The sequence below is a fragment of the Pelobates fuscus genome, chromosome 5 (assembly GCF_036172605.1).
Source record: "Pelobates fuscus isolate aPelFus1 chromosome 5, aPelFus1.pri, whole genome shotgun sequence".
Classification (NCBI taxonomy): Eukaryota; Metazoa; Chordata; class Amphibia; order Anura; family Pelobatidae; genus Pelobates; species Pelobates fuscus.
Genome location: NC_086321.1, coordinates 95,658,962 through 95,682,858, shown reverse-complemented (window position 1 = coordinate 95,682,858; position 23,897 = coordinate 95,658,962). Strand labels below are relative to the sequence as shown.

Genomic DNA, 23,897 nt, shown 5'->3' with positions numbered 1-23,897 from the left:
ATACAACACCCAACCCCACTCCCCCTGCCATCCTATGCTCATTTGCACTTGCTACAGCACAAGAGGTTTCTGCTCTGCTCCTGTCCTCCCGCCCCACCACCTGCTCCCTCGATCCTATTCCCTCGCATCTCATCCGCACTGTCTCCCTCTCTTGCTCTACCTCTCGCTAACATCTTCAATCTCTCCCTTTCCTCTGGCACATTTCCCTCACCCTTCAAACATGCAACTGTAACCCCGATTCTGAAAAAGCCCAACCTTGATCCCAACTCCCCATCCAACTACCGCCCTATCTTGCTACTGCCATTTGCCTCCAAGATCCTCGAGAGAGTTGTGTATGCCAGATTGACAGACTTTCTCGAATCCAACTCTCTGCTTGATCCCCTTCAGTCTGGATTCCGCGCTGGTAACTGCTGCTAAATCTCGCGGCCAATACTCTATCCTAATCCTCCTTGATCTTTCTGCCGCCTTTGACACTGTTGATCATCAACAGCTTCTTCACATTCTCCGTAACTTTGGTCTACGGGATACTGCTTTATCCTGGTGCTCCTCCTACCTCTCCCAGCGCTCTTTCAGTGATTTGGCTTCCTGCATTGGCTTCCAGTTAGATATAGGGCCCAATTCAAAATTCTGGCACTTGCTTACAAATCCCTACATAAGGCTGCTCCAACATACCTATCCTCCCTCATACTCAAGTATGTCCCGTTGAGACCCCTACGCTCAGCCCAAGACCAACGCATATCCTCTGCCCGGATCCCCAACTCTGATGCTCGCCTTCAAGACTTCTCCAGGGCTGCACCTCTTCTGTGGAACTCCCTTCCCTCCTCAATCAGACTTTCACCCAGCCTCCACTCCTTCAAAAAATCTCTGAAAACTTCTTCATTAAAGAGTATCAATTACACTGTCAGCAGGTTTCTCATCCCCCACCCCATGACTCCTTTCCTGCAACTGTCAAAAATGACATACCAAGCACTCAATAAACCCTTCTCTAACAAACTATTTAATTCCCCTACTATACCCCACTATTTAATTCCCCTACTATACCCCACTATTTAATTCCCCTACTATACCCCACTCCCTCTAGCATGTAAGCTCATCGAGCAGGGCCCTCAACCCCCCTATTCCTGTACGTCCAGTTGTCTGATCTCAATTATGTGTCTGTTAGTCCACCCATTGTACAGTGCTACGGAATTTGTTGGCGCTATATAAATAATAAAATACTAATAATAATATAACCCAGTTCCCATCAGGGACCCCCTTTGTTAACTCTAAAGGGCTTTATTCACTAAAACAGGACATTGTAAAAAAAAAAAAAAAAAAAAAAAAAATTGAAGTCAAAATAACCAAGCTAGAAAAAATATTCTAACTAATTATGTACAATATCTGCAATTCTCTCATTGGTCACCTGATCACACTCGATTAGGAATAAACTAATTATAGCTTAACTTTAACTCCCTTAAATCCTAGGCTAATCCTAATTTCCTTGACTTCCCTAAAGGAATCTTTAACCCCTTAGTGACCAGACCCACCATCTCCAAAAATCACCCAGATCAGTTCAGGGGTTCAGGAATTTCCTGGAAGTCATTTGTTTGGTCCCATGCCCAAAACAGATCCATAGATTCAGGGCTAGCGGTCGGTCTAGTTCGGTAGTTTAAAAACAAACATACTACCAAACACTCAATGGTCTTCCGCCGGAGCTTGTTCTTCTTGTTCAGACGAACGTTTCCACCGAACAGTGCCCTTCTAACTTGTGTAGAACCGAACGCAAGCGATGATGGAAGTCCAGCGGTGTTTGGGAGTTTCTGTGTTCGATTTTAGTTCCATGAGATTCATGCCCAAACACCACTGCCTGCGTTCATGCGAACAAGATGGCCGCCACCTTGTGGTCGCCCATAGGAATTGCGACCACACAGACGAACACTTAGAGCACTGAGGTAGAAATTGTTACTATGTAGCAATTAGCCTTAACAAGCTCCGGGATGATCACCGGTTCGTGCGGCTGTTCGGTTCCTGAACCACAGTCCAAATACACGAACGGAGACTTTTATATCACATTGTACAAGGTCCCTAGTCTGGGCAGGAGGCTGGCAAGCAGGCTCTTCCAGGAACTCGTGGCAAACTCACTTGAAAAGGGGAGTTTGTCACACAAAATATTTATATATATATATATATATATATATATATATATACACACACACACACACACACACACACACTTTTTTGTAACCTTTTTCAAACAGTTCCCCCTAAGAAGAAGACCGATCGTCGGCGGGGGAACAACGGCGATTGGTAAGTACATGGGGATGGAGGGGTTAAATAATAAAAAAAATTGTAACTTTTTTTTAACATTTTTTTTTTATTTTTTAATACTTACCGAGTGCCTCGACTGATGGCTTCTGATGCTCCTCCGCTTCACTGCCGGGCTCCTCGTGGAGCAACCCAGAAGTGATCGTTCCGGGGGGAGCGATCACCTGGTGTTCTCAGGGGGCCACCGGCAGTGAGGGGGGTATTGCAGCGATGCCTCAACATCGAGGCATAGCTTCAATACTATTAGAGCTGCTGGAAGCGATCATGATCTAATTCCCCACGGATGTATCAGATACGTCCGCAGTTCTAAAAGGACTTTTTTTGTCGGACGTACCCGATACATCCGCGGTCACTAAGTGGTTAACCCCTTAAGGACCAAACTTCTGGAATAAAAGGGAATCATGACATGTCACACATGTCATGTGTCCTTAAGGGGTTAAAGGAACACTATAGAGTCAGGAACAGAAACATGTATTTCTGACCCTGTAGTGTTAAAACAACCATCTAGCCCCCAACCCCCCCTCCCTTCTGGCTCCCTCTTGCCTCCCTAAATATAGTAAAAGCTTACTTGTGTTCAAGTCTGCATATGCTGGCTCTACCTCTGTAACTGCCTGCTGTATGCGGACATCATTAGAAGTGATGATCTGAGCCAATCACAATGCTTCTCCATAGGATTGGCTGAGACCGTCAATGAGACAGATCAGGTGCAGACAGTGGCGTACTAAGGGGGGGCGGGGGGGGGGGGGGCGGTCCGCCCCGGGTGCCATCCAGTAGGGGGGTGCCACACTCTGTGCCTCCTGCTGGTCGTCCTCTCCCTCGCGGCTCGGGCGCTCAGTGAATGAGTCAGAGCACAGGGAGGGGATTCCCAGCCTGTGTTCTGAGTCATCACTGAGCACCAGGGATGCTGTTATGGAGTGTGCCAGCAGGGGGCGCAGAGCGTGCATTCTGCCAGGTTTCTCCCCTGCGGCCACTCTGCACTGCCTGGGCTGGGATGGAGAGAGACAGCCCCTGAACCATGGTAAGTTAATATTATTATTGTACATTCACCCTCACCCCCTCCCTCAGTCACCCTGTCACCCCCCCCACTCAGTCACCCTGTCACCCCCCCCCCTCAGTCACCCTGTCACCCCCCCCCTCAGTCACCCTGTCACCCCCCCCTCAGTCACCCTGTCACCCCCCCCTCAGTCACCCTGTCACACCCTCTCACCCTGTCACCCCCCCCCAGTCACTGTCACCAGTCACCCTGTCACCCCCCTCACCCTGTCACCCCCCCCCAGTCACTGTCACCAGTCACCCTGTCACCCCCCTCACCCTGTCACCCCCCCCCAGTCACTGTCACCAGTCACCCTGTCACCCCCCTCACCCTGTCACCCCCTCCCTCAGTAACCCTGTCACCCCCTCCCTCAGTAACCCTGTCACCCCCTCCCTCAGTCACCAGTCACCCCCTCCCTCAGTCACCAGTCACCCCCTCCCTCAGTCACCAGTCACCCCCTCCCTCAGTCACCAGTCACCCCCTCCCTCAGTCACCAGTCACCCCCTCCCTCAGTCACCAGTCACCCCCTCCCTCAGTCACCAGTCACCCCCCCCTCAGTCACCCCCTCCCTCAGTCACCAGTCACCCCCTCCCTCAGTCACCAGTCACCCCCTCACTCTGCCACCAGTCACCCCCTCACTCTGCCACCAGTCAACCCCTCACTCTGCCACCAGTCACCCCCTCACTCTGCCACCAGTCACCCCCTCACTCTGCCACCAGTCACCCCCTCACTCTGCCACCAGTCAACCCCTCACTCTGCCACCAGTCAACCCCTCACTCTGCCACCAGTCAACCCCTCACTCTGCCACCAGTCAACCCCTCACTCTGCCACCAGTCACCCCCTCACTCTGCCACCAGTCACCCCCTCACTCTGCCACCAGTCACCCCCTCACTCTGCCACCAGTCACCCCCTCACTCTGCCACCAGTCACCCCCTCACTCTGCCACCAGTCACCCCCTCACTCTGCCACCAGTCACCCCCTCACTCTGCCACCAGTCACCCCCTCACTCTGCCACCAGTCACCCCCTCACTCTGCCACCAGTCACCCCCTCACTCTGCCACCAGTCACCCCCTCACTCTGCCACCAGTCACCCCCTCACTCTGCCACCAGTCACCCCCTCACTCTGCCACCAGTCACCCCCTCACTCTGCCACCAGTCACCCCCTCACTCTGCCACCAGCCACCCCCTCACTCTGCCACCAGCCACCCCCTCACTCTGCCACCAGCCACCCCCTCACTCTGCCACCAGCCACCCCCTCACTCTGCCACCAGCCACCCCCTCACTCTGCCACCAGCCACCCCCTCACTCTGCCACCAGCCACCCCCTCACTCTGCCACCAGCCACCCCCTCACTCTGCCACCAGCCACCCCCTCACTCTGCCACCAGCCACCCCCTCACTCTGCCACCAGCCACCCCCTCACTCTGCCACCAGCCACCCCCTCACTCTGCCACCAGCCACCCCCTCACTCTGCCACCAGCCACCCCCTCACTCTGCCACCAGCCACCCCCTCACTCTGCCACCAGCCACCCCCTCACTCTGCCACCAGCCACCCCCTCACTCTGCCACCAGCCACCCCCTCACTCTGCCACCAGCCACCCCCTCACTCTGCCACCAGCCAACCCCTCACTCTGCCACCAGTCAACCCCTCACTCTGCCACCAGTCAACCCCTCACTCTGCCACCAGTCAACCCCTCACTCTGCCACCAGTCAACCCCTCACTCTGCCACCAGTCAACCCCTCACTCTGCCACCAGTCAACCCCTCACTCTGCCACCAGTCAACCCCTCACTCTGCCACCAGTCAACCCCTCACTCTGCCACCAGTCAACCCCTCACTCTGCCACCAGTCAACCCCTCACTCTGCCACCAGTCAACCCCTCACTCTGCCACCAGTCAACCCCTCACTCTGCCACCAGTCAACCCCTCACTCTGCCACCAGTCAACCCCTCACTCTGCCACCAGTCAACCCCTCACTCTGCCACCAGTCAACCCCTCACTCTGCCACCAGTCAACCCCTCACTCTGCCACCAGTCAACCCCTCACTCTGCCACCAGTCAACCCCTCACTCTGCCACCAGTCAACCCCTCACTCTGCCACCAGTCAACCCCTCACTCTGCCACCAGTCAACCCCTCACTCTGCCACCAGTCAACCCCTCACTCTGCCACCAGTCAACCCCTCACTCTGCCACCAGTCAACCCCTCACTCTGCCACCAGTCAACCCCTCACTCTGCCACCAGTCAACCCCTCACTCTGCCACCAGTCAACCCCTCACTCTGCCACCAGTCAACCCCTCACTCTGCCACCAGTCAACCCCTCACTCTGCCACCAGTCAACCCCTCACTCTGCCACCAGTCAACCCCTCACTCTGCCACCAGTCAACCCCTCACTCTGCCACCAGTCAACCCCTCACTCTGCCACCAGTCAACCCCTCACTCTGCCACCAGTCAACCCCTCACTCTGCCACCAGTCAACCCCTCACTCTGCCACCAGTCAACCCCTCACTCTGCCACCAGTCAACCCCTCACTCTGCCACCAGTCAACCCCTCACTCTGCCACCAGTCAACCCCTCACTCTGCCACCAGTCAACCCCTCACTCTGCCACCAGTCAACCCCTCACTCTGCCACCAGTCAACCCCTCACTCTGCCACCAGTCAACCCCTCACTCTGCCACCAGTCAACCCCTCACTCTGCCACCAGTCAACCCCTCACTCTGCCACCAGTCAACCCCTCACTCTGCCACCAGTCAACCCCTCACTCTGCCACCAGTCAACCCCTCACTCTGCCACCAGTCAACCCCTCACTCTGCCACCAGTCAACCCCTCACTCTGCCACCAGTCAACCCCTCACTCTGCCACCAGTCAACCCCTCACTCTGCCACCAGTCAACCCCTCACTCTGCCACCAGTCAACCCCTCACTCTGCCACCAGTCAACCCCTCACTCTGCCACCAGTCAACCCCTCACTCTGCCACCAGTCAACCCCTCACTCTGCCACCAGTCAACCCCTCACTCTGCCACCAGTCAACCCCTCACTCTGCCACCAGTCAACCCCTCACTCTGCCACCAGTCAACCCCTCACTCTGCCACCAGTCAACCCCTCACTCTGCCACCAGTCAACCCCTCACTCTGCCACCAGTCAACCCCTCACTCTGCCACCAGTCAACCCCTCACTCTGCCACCAGTCAACCCCTCACTCTGCCACCAGTCAACCCCTCACTCTGCCACCAGTCAACCCCTCACTCTGCCACCAGTCAACCCCTCACTCTGCCACCAGTCAACCCCTCACTCTGCCACCAGTCAACCCCTCACTCTGCCACCAGTCAACCCCTCACTCTGCCACCAGTCAACCCCTCACTCTGCCACCAGTCAACCCCTCACTCTGCCACCAGTCAACCCCTCACTCTGCCACCAGTCAACCCCTCACTCTGCCACCAGTCAACCCCTCACTCTGCCACCAGTCAACCCCTCACTCTGCCACCAGTCAACCCCTCACTCTGCCACCAGTCAACCCCTCACTCTGCCACCAGTCAACCCCTCACTCTGCCACCAGTCAACCCCTCACTCTGCCACCAGTCAACCCCTCACTCTGCCACCAGTCAACCCCTCACTCTGCCACCAGTCAACCCCTCACTCTGCCACCAGTCAACCCCTCACTCTGCCACCAGTCAACCCCTCACTCTGCCACCAGTCAACCCCTCACTCTGCCACCAGTCAACCCCTCACTCTGCCACCAGTCAACCCCTCACTCTGCCACCAGTCAACCCCTCACTCTGCCACCAGTCAACCCCTCACTCTGCCACCAGTCAACCCCTCACTCTGCCACCAGTCAACCCCTCACTCTGCCACCAGTCAACCCCTCACTCTGCCACCAGTCAACCCCTCACTCTGCCACCAGTCAACCCCTCACTCTGCCACCAGTCAACCCCTCACTCTGCCACCAGTCAACCCCTCACTCTGCCACCAGTCAACCCCTCACTCTGCCACCAGTCAACCCCTCACTCTGCCACCAGTCAACCCCTCACTCTGCCACCAGTCAACCCCTCACTCTGCCACCAGTCAACCCCTCACTCTGCCACCAGTCAACCCCTCACTCTGCCACCAGTCAACCCCTCACTCTGCCACCAGTCAACCCCTCACTCTGCCACCAGTCAACCCCTCACTCTGCCACCAGTCAACCCCTCACTCTGCCACCAGTCAACCCCTCACTCTGCCACCAGTCAACCCCTCACTCTGCCACCAGTCAACCCCTCACTCTGCCACCAGTCAACCCCTCACTCTGCCACCAGTCAACCCCTCACTCTGCCACCAGTCAACCCCTCACTCTGCCACCAGTCAACCCCTCACTCTGCCACCAGTCAACCCCTCACTCTGCCACCAGTCAACCCCTCACTCTGCCACCAGTCAACCCCTCACTCTGCCACCAGTCAACCCCTCACTCTGCCACCAGTCAACCCCTCACTCTGCCACCAGTCAACCCCTCACTCTGCCACCAGTCAACCCCTCACTCTGCCACCAGTCAACCCCTCACTCTGCCACCAGTCAACCCCTCACTCTGCCACCAGTCAACCCCTCACTCTGCCACCAGTCAACCCCTCACTCTGCCACCAGTCAACCCCTCACTCTGCCACCAGTCAACCCCTCACTCTGCCACCAGTCAACCCCTCACTCTGCCACCAGTCAACCCCTCACTCTGCCACCAGTCAACCCCCCACTCTGCCACCAGTCACCCCCCCACTCTGCCACCAGTCACCCCCCCCACTCTGCCACCAGTCACCCCCCCACTCTGCCACCAGTCACCCCCCCCACTCTGCCACCAGTCACCAGTCACCCCCCCTCTCAGTCACCAGTCACCCCCCTCAGTCACCAGTCACCCCCCCTCAGTCAATCTATCCATCACCCCCTCCCTCAGTCACCCTGTCACCCCCTCCCTCAGTCACTCTGTCACCCCCTCCCTCAGTCACTCTGTCACCCCCTCCCTCAGTCACTGTCACCCCCTCCCTCAGTCACTCTGTCACCCCCTCCCTCATTCACTCTGTCACCCCCTCCCTCAGTCACTCTGTCACACCCTCTTTCAACACCCCTGCCCTCTCTGCCATATACACCACCGCCATATACACCCCTGCCTTGTCATAATATCCTCCCTGCTATAAACCCACTACCTGGTCATAATTCCCACCCTGGCATATACCCCTTTAACATGTCATATAATACCCACACTGCCATAATCCCCTCCCTGCTATATACCTCCACCATATCATAATACACACCCTGCCATACACCCTGGCCCTGCCTTGACATAATATCCTCTCTTCCATATAACACCCAATCCCATTGTTCCCACCCGTGACATAAAACACCATATACTCACCACCTCACCTGCAGTCACCTCCTTCAATCCACTGTGTGCAATGGCACACACTGACATAGTATCCACCACACTGTCCCACCCTGCCATATACCTTTCTCCTGATAGTAATACTCACCCACTTACATATACATCCACGTTGTCACATTCCCCCAGACAGATAGGACAGATATATACTGGAAGGCAGTGAGATTAAACATTTTTATGGACCATATAGGAGTTTGTGTACGCCCTGCAGTAAGCCGGCAGCCGGGGTATGATGTCATCCTGGCATCGGCATCACTACTGGTCGTGCAAGTGAGCTGTGAAGGAAGAGCACAGAGTCCCAGCCCAGCAGCAACCGCTTGTCACTCCCAGAGTAAGGTAGGGAGGTTGGTTGGACCTCTTAATAACTAAATGCGTTTGTATATCTGTGGTTGTGTATATGTTTAGTAGATAGCTCCCTAATTTGGTGTCCTTAAATATGTCAATCCCACATAAGGATAACAAATAAGTGAGTTATCTACTAAACAACCTAAAGATGAAAATTAAGAAAAAGGCTTTTAAAATTTTGATCTTTTAGCTATTTAGTAGAGAATTCCCTAAATTGGTGCCCTTATGTGAGATTCCATATGTAAAGATACCAAATTAGGGTGCTGTTTAGCAGATAGCTCCCTTATTTGGTGTCCTTAAATATGGCAATCCCACATCTCAACATCTTGCCAACACTACACACAAACACATCCCTGAATTCCAGTGCAAACACTACATACAAACACACCTCTGTATTAAAACATCACCATTATATATAACCACACCACTGCATCTCGCCAACACTATACACAAAAGCATGCCTGCATTAAAATGCCAACACTACATACAAACACACCTATTCATTCACTCACACTTACTCCATACAAAAGCATGCTTACATTGAAACATGGAACCACTGCTCAATGCTACATACATTAAAAAAAATCGTGGGTGTTTTGTACATTTTAAAGTGCGGGGGGGGGGCTCATAGAGATGAATTGAATTAATGCATCTCTATGAGGAAAGTTCAGTGTCTGCATGCAGAGGGTGGAGACACTGAATGGCCGTGCTGCACAGTGAGCATCTCTACCCCAGGAAGCACCTCTAGCAGCCATCTAAGGAGTGGCCAGTGAAGTTATCACTAGGCTGTAATGTAAACACTGCATTTTCTCTGAAAAGACAGTGTTTTCAGCAAAAAGCCTGAAGGGAATGATTCTACACACCAGAACAAATGCAATAAGCTGTAGTTTTTCTGGTGACTGTAGTGTCCCTTTAACCATAATCTCCAACCGTAACTTCTGTAAACCCTAGCCTAATCACAGTCGCCTACCCGAAAGCTTGTAAACCCTAGCCTAAAAATAATGTATAACCCCAAAACCCATAAATCATTTTGTACAATGTCAGGTTTTTGGGGAAAATAAAACTATGTTGGAGATGCATCTAAAAAGTTGAATCAATACTTTTAAGGCTCTGATTCTTACTTAGCAGAATTTAACATCTCAAACTGTTGTAAAAACTGGTTAGAAAATTCGGGAAACTCTGGAAAATGTAATCAGATGTCACAATGAAAAACAAAGATACAATCAGACGGTAAGCATTGATTATTATTATTTATATAGCGCCAGCAACTTCAGTCTTTTCCCTTCTTTTCCCTTCCTGCAAATGAACATCAAAGATCCTCACAGTCAATAACAAGTAAATTGTTATTCATGCCTTTCCTGCTTACAAAACCTTAAAATAAAACCGATAAGAACCATAAAAGCAAAGGAAGATTATGTCTCTTCAACCCCACAACAATTCCACATTTGAACAGAATGTACATAATTTAAAAGCACATGCACCACTCTGCAATTATGTGAACATGCATCTCTCCTATACATTAAGTTAGAAACTGATTGTGAATATAAATCACCCTAATTTATGGTGACATGTGAGATGTCCCTGGAAGCAACATTGATGCTGTATAATGGCATATGTTAACCTAGTTCAAATATCAGGCAAAGTTCTAAAGATGAATACAGATTCCTTTAATGTTGGTACCACATTCCACAAATAGTGATGGCAATTTACCTGTACACTAATGGGCATTGCCCGATGGTTTCAGAAATATATTATATACATATGGTGGGACAGTCATCTTACTGTCCCATATTGAAAGAAAATCCACACCATCTTAGGGAACGTTTTAGATGCCCAGTCTGTTTTGATGGTATTTTTCATGGAACATACACAGTGGACGCAATCAAAGATGATTGGCACCTAATATGCTATGTTAAGGATGCCCTACAGTTTGCAAGAGATTTCCTGGTATTGAGGAGAGAACAGGTTACCACCTAAGGCTGTCACAGACTGATTCACAGTATGTTTAGACACTATTACTGCATAGACCGTTTCTGAGAAGAAAAAGGTTTAATAGGTACCTATGTGGGTTTAGGATGTCTGTCGTGTTATTTATCTTTTACCCATAAATCTTACTGGGCTTGTTCCAGATGACTAGTGAGGTAACTTGTTTAGTTGATGCACCGACTATAGGGCCTATTGATTCTTTATGGTTGCAAGTTCTAATCTGGGCAAGATCGATTCATCCTTACATACATCCTTAGGGACCCTAAGCACTAAAACCACTAGTGGTTTTGTTGCATATATGCTGTGGAACATGCCTTTAGTGCCTGTCTTCTCAGAGAAGATTTGATTTGAGTGCAGTAATTTCTACGTAAGCATCCTATGTATCCAATGCTTCTCATGGACACAAATCTTCAGAAGGGATAACTCATGTTTTTGTAAAAAGGGTGGGGTGGGGAATCAATCTAAAGTAAAACAAAAAAAGTAAATAAAGGAACAATAAACCTAATTATTTAGACTTGATTTTTAATTTACGCATGTTCCTTTAAGTCACTAAAAGAAGTGTTGCCTTGCTGGCAACAGTTATTTACAAGTTGCTGGTGTAGTTAATGGCACACTCTGAACATCTCCTTGCATTATGTTGCAAGCATCCCTTATTACTGTGTCCCAGCTACTTATTGCTGCAATTTGTGAAATTACCCATTCTCAAGTAGAGACATCTCTTTGAAACCGCTTTATACCTGCAGTTTAATGCAGCTCAACCCCCTAAAACAATGAAGGTTGGCTGTAATTTTAGTACACTTTTACATATTAACATACATATATTTCCTAAATAAATCAAGCCACTGACCTGTGCACAGATCTGGTGCATGACATGTCCAAATTCGTGAAAATATGTCTTCACTTCTTCATGCCGCAGCAGTGAGGGCTTGCCAGCTGCAGGTTGGGTGAAGTTTGCCACCATGGCTGCTACAGACATCATTCTGCTCCCATCAGGCAGTAGACAGCCAGGCTGCAGCCCAAAGCATGCTGCGTGGCCGTATTTCCCCTCTCTAAACGCCAAAAAAAAAAAAACAAGACAGACTTAGCAAGTGAAGAAGCATCTGCCATTATTCTGCTCCAAGAAAATTAGTCTCCAGCTGTGTAGTGGATCGATAAACAGATTAATCACAGTGAGGGATACATGCAAAACATACTGCACCATGCCACGGTTATCTGAACAATACCAGTGTGTGATATTCCCTGAAACCAGTTCACCGGTGGTTTTAAGTGGAATTGAAATTTAACTTCTAGTACAGCTAACATCATAATTCAGAGCAAGGCTATTTAATGTAGATGAAGTATTATGAAGCGTTTCCTGCAAATAAATAAATAACAAAAACAAACAAGCAATCGACTGGCATGGTATCACTTTATAGAGAACAAAATTAAATTTACACACACACACACACATATATATTAGTTCATTTTCAAAAGCATCATCCTATTTTTTTTTTTTTTTTTTTTAAACAAACTTAGTTGGCCTTATTTCTAGGTAGTTACCATAAACAGAATGAATTAACAGGTGGCTACACACACAACCACATGGGCCAGCAAGGTGCACCGAGCCCCCAGTATAGAGTGCAACTGTAAACAAGGAATCGTAGGATGCTGCTTTCAATTGGGATGGGGTCTATGTTTTCATATATATATAGATGTCACTCACTAGTTTCACATGAAACAACAATTTCTTCTACCACACTATAAAGTGTGGACATCACAAACAAAAGCTTACAAGCCAATTGGTCATGAAAAACAAAAAAAAAACATTTTTTTGCAAGAGAACCATTTTTTTGGAGTCACAATCCACCGTTGAAGGAGTGAATCTCCTCCTAAAGAGCTATTATATTATTGGATAGCCGTAGTGCAACATAATGTATCATTTACCTTGGGTAGAGATCCAAATAGAATTGTCCCAGAGTCTCCCCACTTTTATGGTCATACACTGTATACAGAGTCACATTTTCATGCCACACGTTAGAATTTTCAACACGTTCAAACCGGAGACCAAGAATTTCTTGGTAAATATTTAACACGTTTTCAGTAACTGTCTCCATGGGGAAATATTCTCGGAGTTTCTCCTGATCCACAGAATACTTGGTCTCTACTACCTGAGTCAGATAATAATGCAGGTCCCAGGCATTGATTTTGCCATCCATTTCTAAGCCTCTCATAGCACACTCTGTTCTTTTTAACTCAAAAATAAGATCTTTCTCTTTCTCCCCCAGAGACTGCAATTTAGTTTGTAAATTATCTGCAAAAAACACAGATATAGAGATTCACAAGCATGGAAAGTAATCACATGGAAAAAAAGGTACATTACAGGTTACAAAAAGCTTGTAAATATTATTAGCAGGTGGATTATATGGTCTTCAAGTAGATACTAAGAGGTTAAGGACAAAAAGAATAGGAAATGTGATCTATGCCCTCTCCAGCAGGCTGGGGCAGTAAGACCCCTCACGTGGACTAGAACATACTTCTACTAAAATGCATAACAATTATTTTTTTTCTTCTACCAAGGAATACATTCTGTCTGGTTATCAAATATTCATCCCATAACACATCAAGTATAAGAGATTCAGAAGGCAGCCTATTAAGCTTTTGTCCACCCTACATATACTGTTTATATCTCCAACATTGGGTGGAATACTGTGCACAAGATAATTAATGCAACCCCAGGTGGCCATTTTAGCCTTTCATACACCTGGTCAGAAATAGAAGGTAGAAATTGATATTAATTTTAGAGGCCATGCCACAAGTTACATATAAACAAGTCTACGGTGCACATTATTTCCAAAAGACTGTTACAAATCACTAACCCGTTTATTGTGGGCAGTTGCCTGGAACATGATGAACGCGCTTTAGCTGTTTATGCCATTGGAGACCCAATGACAATTCAAAATGGCGATTACATTTTTGCTCCCAACTCAAGGGTTTAGAACACTGAACAAAGCATTATATACACAAAAATATTATTAAAATAAAAAGGTGAGGAAAGAAAGGCTGCAGCATACACAGTATTCAAGAAATGTAATGTATTGACAATTTTTAGAAAAGCTCTCTTTTTTTAAACCGTATTAAGATTTTCATCAATAAGTCATGTATATTGAACTGAATTTCCAGCCTGCTTTATTACAGTGCAGTTAATACATATTTAAACCGCGACCTGTAAATGTTGTTGGTTTGGGAGAGTACTCCATCACATTAGGTTTAAATTGTAACAATGACTAACCAAAGTGCAGCCAAACTGAAGTGCAAATTCAGTTGAAATAAACAAATTTGCCAATTATGAATAGCCAAATAGATTACATTCGGTTAAAATAAAGTGTTACAACCAAACCGTGTTCAGCATTCCGGTAATAGAATCCATTTTTATATTTGTGCAAGCATTATCCTCTTAAGGACACAACTTCTGGAATAAAAGGGAATCATGACAGAATATTTCCGTCATGTGTCCTTAAGGGGTTAAAGACAATGTTTAAAATACTTGTATCTCATGAACATAGCTAATTTAGGAATGAACACACCGTGTTCCCTAAAGAGACAGATTTTATTTCACACTGTAAAATGAAATCAAAACTCAAATTACTTTATAGTACAATATTTTCCAGGCAGGACTATTTAAATAGTGCAGGCCTTGATATTCTTTATGAATCACTGCTCTAAAGACAAACAGACCAAATATCCACATCCAATAGGTAGAGAAGTCACAGGAAGCTACACGGTGTATAATATAAAAACAACACAAACATCAAGGAGGAGAGCATAACTGACCTAGAAATGTAGAGACGTTCCGTGTGTTCTTAGCCGTGTTCAGCTCAAGAACAAAATCAGCATGCGTTGGGTATCCCAGAAGTTCTGCCATTTTTGCCCTCAGGGAAATCAGCTTCTCAAGAATCTTAGTGTTTTCCTTAAACATAAAATGCATAAACAAGGAATTATGAGAACTTGTGAAAAGAAAAGACAAAAAAAAACCAACAAAAAAACACAACTCTGGAAAGGTTTTAGAAATACTGTTTTAAGACGGATTGAGATAAACCATGTACTATGTGGAAATAATGCCTTTTGCGGGCTTTGGAGTCAACAAACTATGAGACTGAACGTCTGGCCACCACTATTCTCTCCCTCTCTGTTATGTACTCGATGCCATAGGCCCCGCCATAAAAGAAGCACTCCTTACTCCCAGTGCCACAATCCATATGCACGATTTCACAGCGGTATGTATGTGTGTGCTAAACATGACTGAGTAGGTATGTGCATAATGAGTATCGGCGTAGGAGTATATTATTAAGTGTTCTTGCATAGCAAGACCACTTAATGTTATCTCACATATATATTATTATTCTTATTATAGACAAATTTACCACCCTAACACCTCCCACAGTTTTTACACTACATAGACAAAAATATACCAAAACGTGCGGATTGTTCCCGATTGGTGTGCTATTACTTTGTGGAACGTTTCGCCGAATGGTTCACGGAATATCGTCGTTCTTGTGGCGAAATTTGTCCCATAGGAATGAATAGCAAAGCTAGAGTGGGAGCTGGCAAAAGCTGAAATATCAGGACATGATTTCTAAACTGCCACCACTCCATTTTCAAGCTCATCTACACAAATCTTATATCAAAACGTTCAGCTATCCCTGCTGCCACTAGAAATGTCCACGGCTAAGCCATGGTCCTGATAGTTTTCACAATATGACCATTTGTTTGCAACTCACGCCTTCCATTGACATTCATTGAAACTTCACTCAAGCCAGCTCAAACTTGAAGGGCAATTTCTAAACTGCGACTGTGCCTTCATTTTTAATACTTCAGAGACATACTATACATCAAAATGTAGGTCTGGGTCTTACATCCTACAGCAATATAAATCTCTGCTGTAGGATGTATTGTTTTTAAAATACAACAGTTTGAAGATGGCATCCGCCAAAATACTCTGACCTGTGCCAGTCTGGAGCAGCAAGTGATGTCATAGACAGGGCCTTTTATACACCTGCTAATGTTTTTATAACTGTATGTTTTAATGTAACTCTGAAGCACTTTGGGCAACAATGTTGCAATTAAATGTGCTATATAAATAAATAGTTACTCCGCCCACTCCAGTTGTAGACTACTGGTGGAGGCAAGAACACTTCACACAATTTCCCCAGAAATTGTAGCTTTTCTAGTTATTATTATTATTATAATATTTATATAGTGCCAACAAATTCCGTAGCGCTTTACAATGGGTGGACTAACAAACAAGTAATTGTAACCAGACAAGTTTGGCGCACAGAAACAGAGGGGTTGAGAGCCCTGCTCAATGAGATTACATGCTAGAGGGAGTGGGGTAGAGTCACACAAAAGGTAAGGGAAGTAGATTGGTAGAATAGTATTCAATGAAGACTTAGTGTGGGGGGTTTTGGAGCCATTAACAGTTTAATTGATATGCTTTTGTGAAAAAAAGTGAGTTTTAATGCTTTTTTTTGAAGAAGTAGAGACTGGGTGAGTGTGTAATGGAAAAAGGAAGGGAGTTCCACAGGAACGGTGCAGCCCTAGATATAAGCAGAGGTGGGAGTACGGACAGAGGATAGATGCAGGTCTTCGGCCGTGCGTGGGGTGATAGACGGGACATACTTGTGTATAAGGGAGGTTAGATAGGCAGGAGTAGCATTATGTATAGATTTGAAAGCAAGAACCAAAATTTTATATTGATCTCTATATCTTATGGGAAGCCAATGGTAAGGTGTGGGCGGACAGGAAGATAAGCCTTGCCGCCGCATTCATTATAGACTGCAATGGGGCAAGTTGGGAGCACGTAAGACCACTGAGAAGCGAATTGCAGTAGTCAAAGCGAGAGAGGACAGTGGAATGGACCAGCACCTAAGTCGCATCTGGCGTTAAGTAGGGTCGGATGTGCGCAATGTTTTTGAGATGGAAGCGGCAGAAAGTGGTCTGGGTGCCAGGTCCATCTAGGATTAACCCTGCCTGCTGTAAACATAGCAGTTTCAGAGAAACTTCTATGTTTACATATGGGTTAATCCAGCCTCTAGTGGCGGTCTCATTGACAGCCACTAGAGGCGCTTCTCACTGTGATTTTCACAGTGAGAAGACGCCAGCGTCCATAGGAAAGCATTGAAAATGCTTTTCTATGGCCTGGCTGAATCGTGTGCTGCTCTTGCCGCGCATGCGCATTCAGCCGATGACGTCGGAAGGAGGAGGAGAGTCCCTAGCGCCAAGGGAGCCCGGCGCTGAAGAAAGGTGAGTGTTTAACCCCCTTCCTCCCCCTTCAGCCCGGCGGGAATGGGACCCAAAATGAGTGTTTTCCTGGCACAATAGTGGTCCTTTAAGGAAGTGGGCAGCCATCCAGTTAGAAATAGCAGAGAGGCAGTCAGACACACTTGTCAAAAGTGGTGGGGAGAGGGGGCGGAGCCAAGCAACAAACACGAGCGGTCGCATGCCTCAGGAGCTCCGACCAAAACGGCTAGAAAAGGCGAGATTTCGCGGCACAAGAGCCCGGAAAACGAAGGTAAATTACTGACAACAACCATGGGTCGTAAGACCAGGAAACAGAGAGCAGACGGACCGTCGGGCGTCAGAAATATCGAGGAATTTCTCCGCCGGGCGCAGGGAGCCTGTGGGCCAAAGATGGCCGCCGACATAGAGGGGTACTCTGACTCGTCCGACGAGATTCTGCAAAGCCGAGGAGCGGCAGACCTACTACCCCCGCTGCAAACATACTCGGTCCCAAGGAATTCGGGCCAGATGCCGGTAACAGCGGCCACACTGAAGGAGATGCTGAATGACCTCCAGACAACACTGCAGGCAGATGTGGCTGCACTCCGGACCGACCTCACAGGCATGGTTGGGCGCCTGACAACGCAGGAGGCAAAGACAGACGGCCACGCACAGAAAAAAGCAGCCCTAGAATCTGAGGTACAAGCGATGAAACTACAACACGCCACCCTGGCGCAACACTTCGCACAGACAGAAGACGCCAGGCGCCGTGCTAACCTGAAGGTACGCGGGCTGGCGGAGGAGATCCCGAACACGGAGCTCCCACACCTTATGAGACGGCTGGTGGGGACTCTCCTGCCGCCTAAACAGGCGAAGAACATCTTCTTTGAAGGCGTATTCCGGGTGCCGAAGCCACGGGGGGCACCGGCGTCGGCCACAAGAGACGTGGTGGCGCGCTTTACCAGCCTCAGAGATAAATCAGCGGTACAGGCCGCGTTAAGAGGGGCCATGCCACTCCCCTTTGAAAACATGCAGCTCACCTTCTATGTCGACCTCACGGGGGAAACAATGAAGTGGAGGAGATCCCTACAGCCCCTCACGGCACGGCTCAGGGCCAAAGAGATCAGCTACAGATGGAGATCACCTCGGATGTTACAATTCCAACATGGAGGCATCACCCACACGATCCAGGGCATGCACCAAGCAGCTGAAGTAATGGAGACCCTGGGCCTCTCAGGAGACACCATGCCGCAACCTACACCAGGAGAGACCACGGCGCCGCAACGCACGAGAGCCCCGGTGCAGCCGGCCCCGCCGAAAGACCCGAACACTAGCCTCTACACTAAGGCACTAGCCACGACCTGATGTGAAGCGCACACACCTTGAACAAGGGGAAGCCTGCTGCCACCGGAATGGCCCCCCATGGCGTGGCTAATGCCGCATAAAGAACTGCTGCCCATCCCACGTTGTATTGTTCTCCCATATGTTCTCAATTTCTCCCTTACTCCCCCTTTCTTCTGGCTACAATAGAGCGTAGGCTCCCATCGACCGTAGAGACCGACAATACCTACCTAACGCCCTCGTAGACCGGCGGAGACTTATACACCTAGACTTATACACCTATACATAGCACACTCTCACAGATCTAACAGAGAGCCCACAGTCATAGCGGCTCCAAACCCCCCCACCCCTGCACCATATGCAGCGGTGTAACACATAAGGCCATTAGCCCAACGACCTCTAGACCCTTACAATATTAAAGAGCAGACCTTGGACTATGGCCTCCCCGCTAGCCCACACGACAGCCCACACCACAGGATGACCACGGAACAGAACGGCACCAATGAGAGTCTCAAGAGACACATTAGACCTTACCTGGCTCCACGGCCTTAGCCATGGAGCATCCATCCACTGACTCAGGGGAACACACCCACAGACGGAGTACACTCACAGAGAGAATAGCCCCCCCACCGACAAACACCGCAGGGGCCGTGGACCACACTTAGCCCAGAGTACATATACCTGACGTAAGCGATTTCTTTAACACTCACCAGGTTACCGACTGTACTATCCCTAATTGGAAGGACTGATACCAGAATATGCTTGTTTATATTGCAATGTTTGTACCGCAATAATTTGCCCTTCTCTGACTTATGAGTGAAGGGAATAAATAAAGAATTAAAAAAAAAAAAAAAAAAGTGGTGGGGAGAGATCAGGATAGCACAGATAGATTTGTGTGCCATCTGCATAGAAGTGATATTGGAAGCCAAAGGAGCGGATAAGTTTACCAAGGGAGGCAGTAAACCGGTGATACTCGAAAAATTACAATATCGTGCAAAAGTTAATTTTCTTCAGTAATGCAATGTAAAAGGTGAAACTAATATATGAGATAGACGCATTACATGCAAAGCAACATAGTTCAAGCCATGATTTGTCATAAGTGTGATGAATATGGTTTACAGCTCATGAAAACCCCAAATCCACAATCTCATTAAATTAGAATATTACATGCAATCAATAAAACAAGGAGTGTACATAGAACAATATCGGACCTCTGAAAAGTATAAGCATGCATATGGACTCAGTACTTGGTTTAGGCCTCTTTTGCAGCAAAACTGCCTCAATGCGGCGTGGATAATCATCAGGCACAGGAACTTCAATGGACGGAATCAGGGATCAGGTACAAATTGTATATTTCTTAGGCATAAAACGCCTGATTAAAAGTACCGTATATACTCGAGTATAAGCCGAGTTTTTCAGCACATTTTTTGTGCTGAAAAACCCCAACTCGGCTTATACTCGAGTCATAGTCTGTATTATGGCAATTTGCATTGCCATAATACAGACTGGGGGAGAGGGGGGCTGGCAGAGCTGTACTTACCTTTCCTGCAGCTCCTGTCAGCTCCCTCCTCCTCCGCGGCGGTCCGTTCAGCACCTCGGTCAGCTCCCAGTGTAAGTCTCGCGAGAGCCGTGGCTCTCGCGAGACTTACACTGGGAGCTGACAGAGGGAGCTGCACAGACCGCGCGGAGGAGGAGGGAGCTGACAGGAGCTGCAGGAAAGGTAAGTACAGCTCTGCCAGCCCCCCTCTCCCCCCCACTGAACTACCAATGACACTGGACCACCAGGGAAGGAGCCCCCCTCCCTGCTATGTATCAAGCAGGGAGGGGGGACGAAAAAAATATATAATTAAAAATAAAAATAATAATAATAATTAATAATATATTAAATGCCCACCCCCACCAACACATACACAAACACACACTGCATCACACACACTCACACTTCATTCATAAACACACACTGCACTCAGACACACACACACTGCATTCATTATACACACACACTGGAAATAAATATTCAATTAATATATACACACACACACTGCACTCATACGCGCACTGCACTCATACGCACACACTCAGGGCCGGACTGGGAAAAAAATTAGGCCCGGGCATTTTTCAATCAGAGCGGCCCCCTAAGAAGGGGGCGGGGCCAGAGAGGGTGTGTTTTGTCATCACTAATGACAAGCACACCCCCTCTCAAAGTGAGCAAGTTGGTTCAATGCGCAGAGCCGCGCTGAAGAGCTCTGGCATTAGAAAAAGACTTGCGCTGTGTTTGCTTTTAAATTGTCTCTGGTGTCTCCACAAGTGGGATACCAGAGGACAATTGGGCCAGGAAAGTGTATGGTGCATGTGTTTGGAGCCTGCTTGTGAAATTGCGTGTGTGTAGAGTGTGGTGTGGTATTGTGTAAATAGGTCAATTTCATTTGTGTTTGTGGTGTAATATGTGTGTCTGGGTGCGCTGTGTGTGTGTCTGGGTGCGCTGTGTGTGTGTCTGGGTGCGCTGTGTGTGTGTCTGGGTGCGCTGTGTGTGTGTCTGGGTGCGCTGTGTGTGTGTCTGGGTGCGCTGTGTGTGTGTCTGGGTGCGCTGTGTGTGTGTCTGGGTGCGCTGTGTGTGTGTCTGGGTGCGCTGTGTGTGTCTGGGTGCGCTGTGTGTGTCTGGGTGCGCTGTATGTGTCTGGGTGCGCTGTACGTGTCTGGGTGCGCTGTACGTGTCTGGGGGTGCTGAATGTGTCTGGGGGTGCTGTGTGTGTCTGGGGGGGCTGTGTGTGTCTGGGGGGGCTGTATGTGTCTGGGTGCGCTGTATGTGTCTGGGTGCGCTGTACGTGTCTGGGGGTGCTGAATGTGTCTGGGGGGGCTGTGTGTGTCTGGGGGGGCTGTGTGTGTCTGGGGGGGCTGTGTGTGTCTGGGGGGGCTGTGTGTGTCTGGGGGGGCTGTGTGTGTCTGGGGGGGCTGTGTGTGTCTGGGGGGGGCTGTGTGTGTCTGGGGGGGGCTGTGTGTGTCTGGGGGGGGCTGTGTGTGTCTGGGGGGGGGCTGTGTGTGTCTGGGGGGGGCTGTGTGTGTCTGGGGGGGGGCTGTGTGTGTCTGGGGGGGGGCTGTGTGTGTCTGGGGGGGGCTGTGTGTGTCTGGGGGGGGCTGTGTGTGTCTGGGGGGGGGCTGTGTGTGTCTGGGGGTGATGTGTGTGTCTGGGGGTGATGTGTGTGTGTAAGGGGGCTGTTGGTGTGATTTTTTTTTTATTTAAATATTTTTATTTAAATATATTAATAATTATTATTTTTTTTTATTTAAATATATTATTAATAATAAAAAAAAAAAAAAAAAAGTTATATCCCCCCCTCCCTTCTTACCTTTAGCATGGGAGGGGGGGAGCCGTTCTGCCTGGGGGGGATCCTTTCTGCAGCTTCCTTCCCTGGTGGTCCAGTGGTGAGAGTGAACTCTAACCTGCCGGCTAGAGTTCACTCTCGCGAGATCTGAGCGTTGCCGCGGTAACCGCGGCAACGCTCAGACCTCGCGAGAGGACCCGGCGGAGCTGCTGGATTGAGCTCCGCCGGTCTTCTCTGCTGCCTCCCTCACACCCCACAGCCGGCGGCCGCCTGTCAGTGTCTCTGGGCCGGTGAGGGAGATCTTTGATCTCCCCACCGGCCCATGGAGGCACAGAGCAGGGCCGGCGCTCGGGTAGCGCGCTGGCCCTGCTGGGGCTGGCAGGGGAGATCCTGTGATCTCCCCTGCCGGCCTCGGCCCCACGGCCATCGCGGCCCACCGGGCATTTGCCCGGTGTGCCCGATGGCCAGTCCGGGCCTGCACACACTGCATTCATTATATACACACACTGTAAATAAATATTCAATTAATATAATTTTTTTAGGATCTAATTTTATTTAGAAATTTACCAGTAGCTGCTGCATTTCCCACCCTAGTCTTATACTCGAGTCAATAAGCTTTCCCAGTTTTTTGGGGTAAAATTAGGGGCCTCGGCTTATAGTCGGGTCGGCTTATACTCGAGTATATACGGTATATAATAAAAACAAATACAAAAGTATAAGTAAAATATCTAACGTGTTTCGTCCACCAACAGTGGACTTCCTCAGAGATATAGCAATAAATAAATAAAAACATGTATAATCCCAACCCTCCCTCAGTCCCATTTAAATATACTGATCCAGTGGTGTTGATTGAATGGTGGATAAGGTTCTGTGCCAATCTGATTAATTGATGAGGGGACCAACTTTCCACATAGGTCCTCATGTGTTATCTTCTCAAATGTTTTCAATTGCTCATAAAATTCCCGCGTCCTCGCCGAGTTCATTCAGCTTGCATTCCATAGGACGGCTTATGCGTTCCGTGGGACATTTCCGCTTCTGGTTTAAGAGTCCTGAATGCCGTTTGCGTTCCATTACTATGGCAACATGCGTTCCAGATACACTCAAACTGCATATATAGCAGTAGTGTGTGGAACTGTTGGATCTTCAAATATAGAGAAAGTATGTCGGTTGTTTATTAGATCGTGCATGGAAAATATATTTCATATAAAGCAGAGAAAATCGATCTCTCAAAATTCCCTTAATATATATGTCTGGGGTTGTCTCAAAATTATTAACTATCTGGTAAATATTACACCTTAAAAAGTATATTGGAATGCAAAAATAATAATCATAAAAGACAATATAAAAAAAGTATAAAAATAATTCAATTTTCCCCATGTATTGTTTACCACACGGACATCGTAGCAAATAGATAAAGTCCGCGTGGAAACCGATCCCATATCTATTTGCTACAATGTCCGTGTGGTAAACAATATGTGGGGAAAACTAAAAGACCTCTTAAAGTACGTCTGATGGAACACAACAACATCAGGAATGTCATTACCACCCATTCTGTCCCTGTCCACTGCAATTCATGTCCTATGTTGTTCAACTGGAGGGATTTTTGTGGTACGGGTATAGAACAGGTATCTTTCCATTGGAAGAGGGGGGGTGGGGGGGGGTGATAGATAATTAAAACTATTCTAACTAAAGATTTCCATCTTGTGAGTGCAATCTATAACTGTCGTGTCTCACAGTGAATACTATAAATCATTATGTATTGTTTAGTTTTTAGGTTTTAGAATCTAGCTGTATCACAATCTTTGTATTATTCTTCAGGAAGAGGCAGAGCCAGAGAAAGAAATGCTAAAAGAGCGCTGGGTGAGGTAGGAGCACCAGGAGAGAGCAATATCTCGTAGACCGAGATTACGGAGGATAAGA

At 48.4% G+C, this 23,897-nt stretch overlaps 1 protein-coding gene across 1 annotated transcript in view; it reads right to left on the bottom strand.

Annotated features, from left to right (window-relative positions):
- Positions 1 to 23,897, bottom strand: part of NLN (neurolysin) — an 84,283-nt gene that overhangs the window by 23,050 nt on the left and 37,336 nt on the right. The window contains exons 7-9 of the mRNA XM_063454075.1: positions 14,869 to 15,004; positions 12,982 to 13,348; positions 11,906 to 12,107 (exon numbers count right to left, since the gene is read on the bottom strand). Of these exons, the coding sequence (XP_063310145.1) occupies positions 11,906 to 12,107; positions 12,982 to 13,348; positions 14,869 to 15,004 (705 nt within the window). The remainder of the gene's footprint in view (positions 1 to 11,905; positions 12,108 to 12,981; positions 13,349 to 14,868; positions 15,005 to 23,897) is intronic.